This window comes from Loxodonta africana, chromosome 17 (genome assembly GCF_030014295.1).
Source record: "Loxodonta africana isolate mLoxAfr1 chromosome 17, mLoxAfr1.hap2, whole genome shotgun sequence".
Lineage (NCBI taxonomy): Eukaryota > Metazoa > Chordata > Mammalia > Proboscidea > Elephantidae > Loxodonta > Loxodonta africana.
The window spans coordinates 70,559,145-70,571,941 of NC_087358.1; the positions used below are offsets into that span (position 1 = coordinate 70,559,145).

A 12,797-nucleotide genomic window follows, 5' to 3' on the forward strand; every position below is an offset into this window, starting at 1 on the left:
CAGTTGACATCTAGTCCATTCTGACTCATGGTGACCCCATGTGTGTCAGAGTAGAACTGTGCTCTGTAGGGTTTTTAGTGGCTGATTTTTTGAAAGTAGATCACCAGGCCTTTCTTCTAAGGTGCCTCTGGGTGAACTTGAACCTTCAACCTTTCAGTTACCAGCCAAGCGCATTAACTATTTGTACCTTCCAGGGACTCCCCTTAAGAACCAGGCATTTCCCCTACTTTACTCACTCAGTATCTCCCTTTCTACTCACTTATTCCCCTCAGCATATAAACATGATCAACTGATCACATCAGCGGAAAAAAAAAACCCTCCCTGATCCTAGGAAACTCAGTACAGTGTCGCTTCCTGGACCTCATTGACCTCAGCAGCATTTAGTGTGCAATTGACAACACCCTGTATCCTGAAGCACTTTCTTCTTTTGACTTCCCTTCATACTCCTTATCGTAGTTATCTAGTGCCGCTATAACAGAAATACCACAAGTGGATGGCTTTAACAAAGAGAAATTTATTTTCTCACAGTCTAGTAGGTTTTAAGTCCAAATTCAGGGTGTCAGCTCCAGGGGAAGGCTTTCTCTCTCTGTTGGCTCTGCAGGAGGGTCCTTGTCCTCAGTCTTCCCCTGGTCAAGGAGCTTCTCAGGCGCAGGGACTCCTGGTGCTGCTTTCTTGGTGGTATGAGGTCCCCAACTCCCTGCTTGTTTCCCTTTCCTTTTATCTCTTATCTCAGGCCACACTCCAGGGAAATGCCCTTTTGGATCAGGGAGATGACCCAAGTAATTCTCTTAACCACAGAGATTATTATGATTTATAACACATAGGCAAATCACAAAATGGAGGACAACTACACATGGCCTAACCAAGAAATTCAGTCCATTACACTGCTCTTTCCTAGTGCATCTCCCACATTTTTGGCTGCTTCTTCCCAGATACCTTGGTTGCTTCCTCCTTCTCTGCCTGACTTTTAAACTCAGGGCTGTGTCCTGGGCTGCTGCTTCTAGCTGAACATCCTTCCTAGGTGACGTCATCCTGTCTGCATCATTTAAATACTATGAATATGCCAGGGCCTCACAGCTCTAGCTATACTTGGTCTGTCCTCTCCCTAGGACGCCAGAGCCATGCATCCAGCTAGCTTCCTGACATATCTACATGGATATCTAATAGTATCTCATATTAAACTGGCCAGGAAAGAAGGTAATTCCACCCCCTACACACTTACACACATCCTCCATCCAAACCTGCTCACTCCCCACCTCAGTAAACAACACTACCACCAGCCATTTGCTCAAGTCAAAAGGCTAAGGCTGGTCTCTCCCTCATCACCCCCGCCCAGCATGACCCCTAGCATATCTTGTAGCTGTCCACTTCTCTCTTAGCACTGACTGAAGTGAAGTCCCTTGGACAACTGCTGAAGACCCCTGAGACTTGTCCTGCTTTCTCTCCTGCGCCACCCCACTCAGCCCATCCCCACCCAGCAGCCACTGGTCTCTTAAAAATGTAAATCAATGTGTGTTCCCCGTGCACACAGATAAAACAGAACTCCTGACACTGGCTTGTAAGCCCCACAACACCCAGCCCTCCTGACTCTTTGATCTCATCTCAGACTCTCCCCCTTGCCTACTATAAATAATTAAATTTAAAAAAACCCAGTGCCGTCAATAAATAAAAGCAAGGGATTAAATAAATTGAACTAAGGAAAACTGTTACTACTCAATTTTTTTGTTTTGCTTTGCTTTTTTATGCCTTACTACATAGATTCTGGAGCCTTGGTGGTGCAGTGGTTAAAGCACTTGGCTGCTAACCAAAAGGTTGGCATTTGGAACCCACCAGCCATAAAGATTATAGCCTTGGAAACCCTATAGTGTAGTTCAGTTTTTTTTTTTTTTTTACATAAATCCTAAAGAGGTTTCACTTATTTTATCTCATGTTACCTTCCACAGTAAACAGGTATTGTTGTCTTTTTGGAGGGAACCTGAGCCTAAGGGAGGGGAAGTGACTGGCCCAAGGTCACTCTTAGTGGCCTATCCAGGATGCCATCCAGGTCCTCTGACTCTTGGCCCACTGCCAGCTCAGCTGCTTGCCATTCAGGCTCCTTGTGGGGGGCTAGGCCCCACTCAGCACTGTGTCCTGCACTGCAGCACAGAGCTGCTTACGGTGACGGCTCAGGTGCTACAAGACCTTCAGGCATCAGAGGAAGTCAGCTGTGCGTGCCTTCACACAGGGCGCCCCACCAAGGAAGGATGGAGGCCACCATGCTGTCCTGTCCGACAAACCCTTCCTGGTCTTTGGACATGTTGTGTCCCGCCCCACTTAATCTGAAACTCTGACACACCTTGCTTCTAACCTACTTCTTCAACACTTTGCAACCTACATCCAGGCCACCACTTACCTTTGAGTTTCAACCAAGGCTCAAACCCCCCACCATTGTTGCTTTGAACCCACATGAAGCCCCTCAGTGGCCCCGTGTTTGCTCACACCCTGGCCTGAGCTCAGCCTTGTCGCTTCCAGCTGGTGCTTCACACATTACTTGGATTAGAACTGCTCTCACATCAGTCTCAATGTTCCTACGGGACCCTCTGCCTAGAGCTTGATAATTTTGATGACTCTGCTTTTTAGAAATCTCTTTTTAAAAAGATTTTTTTGAGACAAGATGGTTTTTCAATTTTTTTACTGTACTTTAGATGAAGGTTTACAGAACAAACTAGTTTCTCATTAATCAGTACACATATTGTTTTATCACACTGGTTAACAGCCCAACAACATGTCAACACTCTCCCTTCTCAACCTTGGGATCCCTATTACCGGCTTTCCTGTCCCCTCCTGCTTTCTAGTACTTGCCCCTGGGCTGGTGTGTCCCTTTAGCCTCATTTTGTTTTATGGGCCTGTCTACTCTTTGGCTGAAGGGTAAACCTGAGGAGTGACTTCATTACTGAGCTAAATGGGTGTCCAGGGGCCATACTCTCTGGGTTTCTCCAGTTTCTGTCAGGCCAGTAAGTCTGATCTTTTTTTGTGAGTTAAAATTTTGTCAGAGCAGTCAGCAGTGGTAGCCGGTCACCATCTAGCTGTACTAGACTGTCTGATGGAGGCCATGGTAGGGGTGGTCCATTAGTCCTTTGGCCTAATCTTTCCCTTGTTTGTTTAGTTTTCTTCATTCTTTCTTGCTCCAGAAGGGGTGAGACCAGTAGAGTCTTAGATGGCCACTTACAGGCTTTTAAGACCCCAGATGCTACTCACCAAAATAGAATGTAGAACATTTTCTTTATAAACTATTATGCCAATTGAGCTAGATATTCCCCGAGACCAAGGTCTGCCAAGGCCTTAGCCCAGCAATTCGGTCCCTCAGGGAGTTTGGATGTGTCTATGGAGCTTTCAGAAACGCTGGCTGCGTAGTGCTTAAGAATTACAGCTGCTAGCCTTAAGGTTGGCATTTCAAATCCACCAGGCACTCCTCGGAAACCCTATGGGGCAGTTCTGCTCTTTTCTTTAGAGTAGCTATGAGTTGGATTCGACTTGACAGCAACAGGTTTGGGTTTTTTTGGTATGGAGCTTCTATGACCTTGCCTTGTACAAGTTGTGCTGGCTTCCCAAGTGTTGTGTACTGTCTTACCCTTCACCAAAGTTACTGCTTTTCTATTGTCTATTTAGTATTTTTCCATCCTCACCCCTCCCTCATAACCATCAAAAATTGCTACTTTTTGTGTGTAAACCTTTTCATGAGTTTTTACAGTAGTGGTCTTATATAATATCTGTCCTTTCGTGATGGACTTATTTCACTTAGCATTATGCCCTCCAGATTCATCCATGTTATGAGATGCTTCACAGATTCATCATTGTTCTTTATCGTTGCATAGTACTTCATTGTGTGTATGTACCACAGTTTGTTTATCCATTCATCTGTTGATGAGCATGTAGATTGTTTCCACATTTTTGCTATTGTGAACAATGCTGCAGTGAACATGGGTGTGCGTATGTCTATTCGTGTGATGACTCTTATTTCTCTAGGATATATTCCTAGGAGTGGGATTGCTGGATCATATGGTATTTCTGTTTCTAGCTTTCTAAGGAAGTACCATATCGGTTTACAAAATGGTTGTATCATTTTGCATTCCCACCAGCACTGCGTAAGAGTTCCAATCTCCAAGCAGCCTCTCCAACATTTGTTATTTCCTGTTTTTTTGATTCTTGCCAGTAATGCTGGAGGTAAGATGGTATCTCATTGTGGTTTTGATTTGCATCTCTATTTTCTTTTTTTTTAATGGCTAGTGATCTCGAGCATTTCCTCATGGATCTGTTAGCTGCTTGAATGTCTTCTTTGGTGAAGTGTCTGTTCATTTCCTTTGCCCTTTTTTTAATTTGATTATTTGTCTTTTTGTTGTAGAGGTGTTGGATTTCCCTGTAGATTTTAGAAATTAGACCTTTGTCTGATTTGTAATGGCCAAAATTTTTTTCCCAGTGTGTAGTTTCTCTTTTTACTCTTTTGATGAGCTAAGTGTTTAATTTTTAGAAGATCTCAGTTATCTAGCTTCTGGAGTTTTTGTGTTATTGGTTATGGTTTTGCTATGTAGGAAACCCCAGTGGCTAAGTGCTATGGCTACTAACCAAGAGGTCGGCAGTTCAAATCCACCAGGTGCTCCTTGGAAACTCTATGGGGCAGTTCTACTCTGTCCTATAGGGTTGCCATGAGTCGGAATCAACGGCAACAGGTTTTTGTTTTTTTTTTTATGATCCACAGAGGTTGGCCATGCTCAGGCCCAAGGAATCGACTTGACAGCAGTGGGTTTAATGCTGTGTATTCAGGCCTCTAGCATTGATTTTATTTTTTCTTCTATTAACTTTATACTTTCGGGCTTTATATTTAGGTCTTGATCTATTTTTAATTAGTTCTTGTGTATGGTGTGAGGTATGGGTCCTGTTTCATTCTTTTGCAGATGGACTTCCAGTTTTGCCAGCCTCATTTGTTAAATGGACTGTCTTTTCCCCATTTGATGGACTTTGGGCCCTTGTTGAAGATCAGGTGACCATAGGTGGATGGATTTTCATCTGAGTTCTCAATTCTGTTCCATTGGTCAATATATCTGTCATTGTATCAGTACCAGGCTATTTGGAGTACTGTAGCTAAATAGTAGGTTCTGAGGTGAGGTAGTCTTCCTACTTTATTCTTCTTCTTCAATAGTGAGTTACTCATCGGGGGCTTCTTCCCTTTCCATATAAAGTTAACGATTAGTTTTTCCATCTCTTTAAAGAATGTTGGTGGTATTTGCACTGAGATTGCATTGTATTTGTAAATTGCTTTTGGTAGAATTGTCATTTTTACAATGTTGAGTCTACCTATCCATGAGCATGGTATGTTTGTCCATTTCTGTAGATCTCTTCTGATTTCTTGCTGTAGTGTTTTGTAGTTTTCTTTGTATAGGTCTTTTACATCCCTGGTTAGATTTATTCCTAAGCATTTTATTTTTTTAGGGGCTATTATAAGTGATATCGTTTCCCTGATTTCCTTTTCATCATTCTCTTTATTGGTGTATAGGAATCCAACTGGTTTTTGTATGTTTATCTTGTATCCTGCTACTCTGCTGAATCTATTAGTTCCAGTAGTTTTTTCATGGAGTCTTTTGGGTTTTCTATGTATAGTATCATATCATCTGCAAATAGGGACAGTGTAACTTCTTTATTACCGATTTGGATTCCTTTTATTTCTTTTTCTTGCCTTATGACTCTAGCTAGAACTTTCAGCACAGCGTTAAGTAGGAGTGGTGATAAAGGGCATCCTTGTCTTGTTCCTGTTCTCAAGGGGAATGTTTTCAGCCTCTCTCCCTTAAGAATGATGTTGGCTCCCTGATGGAGGAGGAGAAAAATAGGGTGCAGAACTCAAATTCTAGTAAAAAGACCAGACTTAGTCTGACTGAGACTGGAGGGACCCCAGAAGACATGGCCCCCAGACCATGTCAAAACTAAACTCAAAACTTAAACCATTCCTGAAGCCAACTCTTCAGACAAAGATTAGCCTAGACTATAAAATACTGGATAAAATGATGCTGGTGAGGAATGTGCTTCTTAGCTCAAGTAGATACATGAGACTGGGCAGCTCCTGTCTAGAGGCGAGATGAGAAGGCAGAAGGAGACAGGAGCTGGTTGAATGGACACAGGAAATACAGGGTGGAGAGGAGGAGTGTGCTGTCACACTATAGGGAGAACAACTAGGGTCATATAACAATGTGTGTATAAAATCTTTGTATGAGAAAGTGACTTGAATTGTAAACTTTCACTTAAAGCACAATAAAAAAATAGTAAAGTTCTCAATTTTGGCAAGCAAAAAAAAAATGATGTTGGGTATTGGTTTTGTATAGATGCCCTTTATTATGTTGAGAAATTTCCCTTCTGTACCTATTATATTGAGATTTTTTATCAGGAATGGGTGTTGGACTTTGTCGAATGCCTTTTCTTTGTCGACTGAGATGATCACATGATTCTTTTCTTTCCTTTTATTTATGTGGTGGATTACATTGATTTTCTAATGTTAAACCAGGTATGAATCCTACTTGGTCGTGGTGTATTATTTTTTTGGTATGATGCTGAATTCTATTGGCTAGAATTTTGTTGAGAATTTCTGCATCTATATTCATGAGAGCTATTGGTCTGTAATTTTCTTTTTTTGTGGTATCTTTGGTTTTGGTATCAGGGTTATGCTGGCTTCATAGAATGAATTCAGAAGTATCACTTCCTTTCCTATGTTCTGAAATAGTTTGAGTAGTACTGGTGTAAGCTCTTCTCTGAATGTTTGGTAGAATTCTGCAGTGAAGCCATTTGGGCCAGGGCTTTTTTTGGTTGGGAGTTTTTGTTTTTTTTAATTACCTTTGCAACCGCTTCTCTTGCTATGGGTTTGGTCAGTTTTTCAACATTTTTTGTTATTTTGGGTTGGTAGTGTGTTTCTAGAAATTTGTCCATTTCCTCTATATCTTCAAATTTGTTGAAGTATAGTTTTTCATAATACTCTGTTATGATCCTTTTTATTTCAGTTGGGTCTGTTTTAATATCCCCCATTTCATTTCTTATTTGGGCTATTTGCATCCTCTCCTGTTTTTCTTTTGTCAGTTTGGCCAGTGGTTTGTTGATTTTATTAGTCCTTTCCAAGAACCAACTTTTGGTTTTGTTGATTCTTTCTATTGTTTCTCTGTTCTCTATTTCATGTTTGTTTTGCTTTTAACCAGGTAATTCTAAAACAGTCCACACAAAGCATTCTAGACAGTTGATGTTTTAATGAAGTTTCCAAATGAGTGGCTAAATGTCAGTAATGTTTGTAGCTCAGGATGTAATTTTACTAACGTGGTCCATGATAACAAGGCAGAGTTGCTGACTTAAATACTATTTAATGACAATTTGAACTTTAAAATTTAACAAAGATAATTAAAACAAGATCTGTTCTTCTGTAGAAATGCACATTTTGTGGTAAAAGAGGAGCCACCGTGGGATGTGACAAAAAAAAGTGTACAAAGAACTACCACTTTTTCTGTGCCAAGAGCGACCACGCGTTTCTACACATCGATGAAGCTCGAGGAATTTATAAGTATTTAATACAGTTTTAAGACATTTGGGGAACTGGGGTAAGGAATGATTAGATTAAGACAAGGAGACTTTTAAAGCTAATTTTACTCAAATGGTTTTCAAGTAAGAACATGGTTTGAGAGACGCCAGTTGGGAACCCGAATTCATAACATCTTTCCTGAATACCACAGGAAGAAAATAATGCAGCTTTCTCCCTACATACTTTCCTTCTTGGTAGAAAACACAGTTATCAAAGCTGCATGACTGATCTCAAGGGGCAAGAGACAGGGACTCAGTTCAAACTTGTTCTTTTCTGCAAACAGGAAAGATTTCTTACTGCTGCAGCCCCAGCATCATCTGTTTATCATTCACCTTGTCTGCAGAATGAATGTCGTTTCTACCACTATAAACAGCTGCTAAAATAATACAGAAACTATGCAGCAGGGACAGCAATTAATCATTAAGTCCCTGAAGAAACCACTCCTGTGTGTATTGCCTTTGGTTTTATAACTTTTCTTCACTTCTTTCAATAATCTTTTAATGTTAACGTGGATCTGGTAAGGCATGTTTCAAGTTTAATAGAATTGTACATGTTTATTCACGGAGAACCTTGGTTTTCCTTCTGATGAAAGATTTCATTGCTGTGAGATAATTGTACAATTTAGCTAGAAGAAATCCATAAGCCAGTTGTTAATAGAATTGATTTTTTTGGTCATATTCAATTCGTTAACTCTTTTTTTGGGTGTAGGTACCATCTAAAATATGTCGCACAAAGTTTAAGAAAAAAAAGTTTTACAGTTTTGATCTTCTTAAAGTCATAAAATGGGATAAAAAAGATAATGCTAGTCCAGAGTTGAAGGACCAGGCAGATACTTATCACTTTTCTGGGGCAGGTACATAGTTTCTGATGGAATATTTTAAATTTCAGTGAAATATATTTCTTTTATTGAATCCCAGCACTCTGAATAGGATTAATGTTATGAGAGCCATTTAAAAATACGTTATTTTTGTAAGATTTGTTAAATTCTGAAAAAAAATTTTTTTAATTCCATTTAGAGGCTGGGCAGATACTCCAATTTTATGAAATTGTTCCAGACACTGTTTATGCCAGGCAGTGTTCTAGGTACTTGGCAAATGTTAACCTACTTAGTCCTCAGTGAGGTAAAGACTATTGTTTTCCCTATTTTAGATGAGGAAACTGAGGACTTAAGAGACTTAGTAACTTGTCCTCAGGTTAGACAGCTGGTAAGTGGCAGAGTTTGGAGTCAGGGCTCCCACATCTTTGCTCTTTGCCACCATATCTTCTTTTGCTTTAGGCCACATATTCCAAAACATTATGGGCAAGCCTACCATTAAAAAGTCTGTAGGTGGTACAAACCATTAAATGCTGTGCTACTAACTGAAAGATAGCTGGAATCCACCCAGAGGTGCCTAGGGAGAAAGGCCTGGCAATCTGCTTCTGAAAAATCAGCCATTAAAAACCCTATGGAGCATAATTTTACTCTGCCACACATGGGGTCGCCATGCATAGGAACTGACTAAACAGCAACTGATTTGGTTTTGGTTTTTACCATTAAAAGAAGTTTGCTAAATAAATCTAAATCTGATTTTTAGCAAGTTCTGTAGGTATTTTGTTATTTGAGACATTAAAAAGGAAATGTATAAATAGGTGAATTTTGTACTACTTTTTATTTCAATTTGCTGAGACGCTAATGGGTTGTAATATTCTCAGTCTCACTTATTGTTTACCTACCCAGAGAGTTTGTTTTATTATGGCTTTCACAATGACCTTAAACACCCTCTGAAAGACTGATGTTAGCAGAGCTACAAAATCAAACAAAAAGGAGTTAAGGCCCTGTTGTCTTAAAGCTTGAAAATTAATGAGCACACATTAGTGGAACTCATGGATAGGGGCTCAATAAAGTAGATCTCTTTTTTTTTTTTCATTGTTTTACCAAATACCAGGTAAACTTTTATTCATTTTTAAATGGAATTTAAACATTCAGAGTGCCTGTCATACACAAGACACCTTGCTAGGTGCTATGAGAATACAAAAGGAATAAGATACAGACTAAACCTCAGAAAAGTGGGAGGGCCAGAATTGCTGCTTCTCATAGAAAGAAGCACACAGCATGCCAGGAGCAGGAGGATGTTCACAGGAAACCATCTTGGCCTTGAGTTGACAGTTGTTGAGACAGGTGATGGGCAGGGACAGGAATGTTCATGATATTATTTTTCTACTTTTGTATACGTTTGAAATTTTCCAAAATAAAAATGATTTTTTAAGAACCTGGCAGACAAAGGTACTCAGTGATACTAAAATCCAAAAGGGGAGGAGGTTAATTTTGATTAGAGGTGAGGGGTGTTGCTGGAAGTTTGCAGAGGAGGTGGGAGCTGGCGTAAGATGGTAAGAATTCTTATATTCCCACAGGCAAGGAGGATTGTATCCTGGGGTCAGCACCACAAAGAAAGAAAAGGGGATATAGCTGGGGGCCAAGGAGGAAGGCTGAAAAAAGCGGGGCCTGAGCAGTTCTATAAAATTCACTCCTTCGTCCTTAGTTGTGGCCTGCTCTGCTACTTTCTTCTCTTCTGGAGCTCTGAGCATTTCTAGGCTCTAGGTTCTTCGTAGTCACACTAAGATCTGGGGGAGATGCCTTGCTGACTTTGGAAATTATTTTTTCCTTAAATTAATGCCCACAATTTTACACTGTTGTTGAAAGTCAACAGAATTTTGAGTACTCAGATGGAAATTTGCATGTCTTTCATGTCGGATCTTTACACATCTCTGTACCATAAAATCCCACTGACCCATATATATGAGTCAGTATTGTTCAGAATATTTAATCAGCACTCACCCGTTCAGAGAATATAACCATCTTTCTGTAGCTCAGAGGGCATAGGAGAAATCTAACCAAGTCTCCATCTGCACTGGATGTGGGTCAGGAATTTTCTTTAACAATATATATTTAGGGTGAAGTCATTATGAAAAATAGGTTAGTTCCTTTTTAAATCACAAGAAAGTAGAAATAGTATTTGACAACTGAAAAATATTTTAATGATTCTTTGGAATTGTACATTTTCAGAGTGTTCTGCCAACAACATGCTCCTGGATTTCCAGTTGTCACTCAAATTGGTAAGTTTCCAAAATTTAGTATTGAAGTTGAAGAATGGTAAGCATTTAAGTAAGACATGGAATAGTCTGATTTACTAGGCTCACTGAATTGAAATACCAGTTTTAGAGTTAACATTTTATGTACTTATAAAATTCAGCCACCAGTTTCTTTGTGTGGTGTATGACGCAATGGACTGGTTTTTGTACTTCGTGAACTAGACCCTGCTGTCAGTAAAGCTGCACTGAGACCACGGGACTCAACTAAGTCAGGGTACAAAGCTTTGACTTTTGTGACGCTACTGCCCTTCTAAAAGAGTAACAGAATTTTTAATACAGTTGCTGAAGTGCTAACGTTGTTGGATTGAAGATTCCCTATGAACACATGGTTAGCATTTCAGTTCTAATTAAGGAAAACGGGACCCCGGCTAAGTGGAGTGCTGGGAAGCACAGTCATTCATGAGCGACCTCAGTCTTCTTGGCAGCACAGCAGTGTCCAGATCTGAGATGCTCACTGCGAACTGGAATCAGGACCTCACTGGAAAAGACTTAAACCAGTGAACCAGTTGCCATCAAGCTGATTCTGACTCATGGCAACCCCATGTGTGTCAAAGTAGAACTGTGCTCCATAGGATTTTCAGTGGCTGAATTTTCAGAAGTAGATTGCCAGGCCTTTCTTTTGAGGCACCTCTGGGTGGACTTGAACCTCCAGCATCTGAGTATGTTAACTGTTTGCACCACGCAAGACTCCAGAAAAGAGTTCTATGTTATGTCAGCTGCACTTTGTAGTGGTAAACAATACTCTGGAAACAATATCTCTACCCTCATTTGTCAGTCATTGCCCTTTTATCAGGAAATACTATAAAAATATTGCAGTGTATTGGTGTTTATGGGCAAGGAAAGATGACAATACTGAATTAGTTTAAAAAGCAGATCATAATGCTGTTTGTAATGAATCCTATCCCCAGAGGAAACCCTTGTTAAGTTTCTGTTGAGTTCTTCCAAAAATTTCCTTATGTGTATACAACCACACCTACTACTGTACTTTGCCTTTTTCACTTCCTCTTTCTTAGAGATCCTTCTCACTGGCACCAGTGGATAAACTTAGTTTTTAAAGGCTCCATAATATTCCATGGTACAGCTATGCCACAACCTAACTTCTCTGCTTAGGGGACAGTTAGATTATTTCCAGTTTTTTCTGTTACATTCAATACTGTACTTAACATTGTTCTTTGTACATCTTTGTGCCTTTATAAAAAATATAACTAGAGAAAATTCTTATAGGTAGAATTGCTGGGTCAAAAAGTATAAGCAATGAAACCTTAGGTAACTATTGGCTAATTATTTTCCAAAGAGGCTGCATGAATAGTGACACGGTCACTCAAACCCTTGCAAGCATTCTGTATTAAACATCATCTTTTTCAATGCCAGATGAAAATTTCTGTTTTAATTTGCATACTGTTACTTATGAAATTGTTTGCTGTATCTTCTGACCAATTGTATTTGTTTTTCCTATGATGTGATCTGTTCATGGCCTTTGCCCATTTTTTTACTCATTTGTCTTTTTCTTATTGGTTTATTTATATTTCAAAAATTAACCCTTTATCATATGTATCGCAAACTTTATTCTAAGTTTTAAATATCTTTTTGATATTTAAAATATCAAACTTTGAAATAACTTTGGCATATAGAAGTTTTATATTTTATGTAGTCAAAAATTAGTCTTTTCCTCTATGGATTATGGTTTTTAATTACTTATATTTTCAGGTGATGACTCGGCACCTAACAACAACATTTCAGGCATGAAAAAAAAAAGAGGAAAGAAGAAACATCTCTCAACAGGCATTCGTGAACTGGTAACTTTGTTCTAGCTTGAAATTTCTTCATACAATGTTCTTGTTTAAAAAAAAAACAACTTGAAATTTCTTCATACAGCGTTCTTATTTTAGTACTTCCAAATTTCAGGTGAAATATATTTGCTAACTTATTTGAATAGGTAGCATTTGTGTAACATTCTTCACCTGCATTCTCAGCCTAGACTCTATCTCAGGATAGAGTCAAGGCTGCTCGTGAGCATGCCTTTTTAGGAAGAATTCTGAATTCAGGAAACCGTCAGATCATTCCTGGCTGGTAGAACCATGAT

General features: G+C 39.5%; 1 protein-coding gene across 3 annotated transcripts in view; it reads left to right on the forward strand.

The window, feature by feature from the left end:
- Positions 1–12,797, forward strand: part of LOC100670438 (histone-lysine N-methyltransferase SETDB2) — a 104,385-nt gene that overhangs the window by 76,221 nt on the left and 15,367 nt on the right. For 2 of the 3 annotated variants that reach the window (XM_064270146.1, XM_023551227.2), the window contains 3 exons: positions 7,434–7,567; positions 10,629–10,678; positions 12,422–12,510. In XM_064270146.1, the coding sequence (XP_064126216.1) occupies positions 7,434–7,567; positions 10,629–10,678; positions 12,422–12,510 (273 nt within the window). Of the gene's footprint in view, positions 1–7,433; positions 7,568–10,628; positions 10,679–12,421; positions 12,511–12,797 lie in introns of those variants that run through there. The other variant, XR_010318210.1, reaches the window with a different exon arrangement.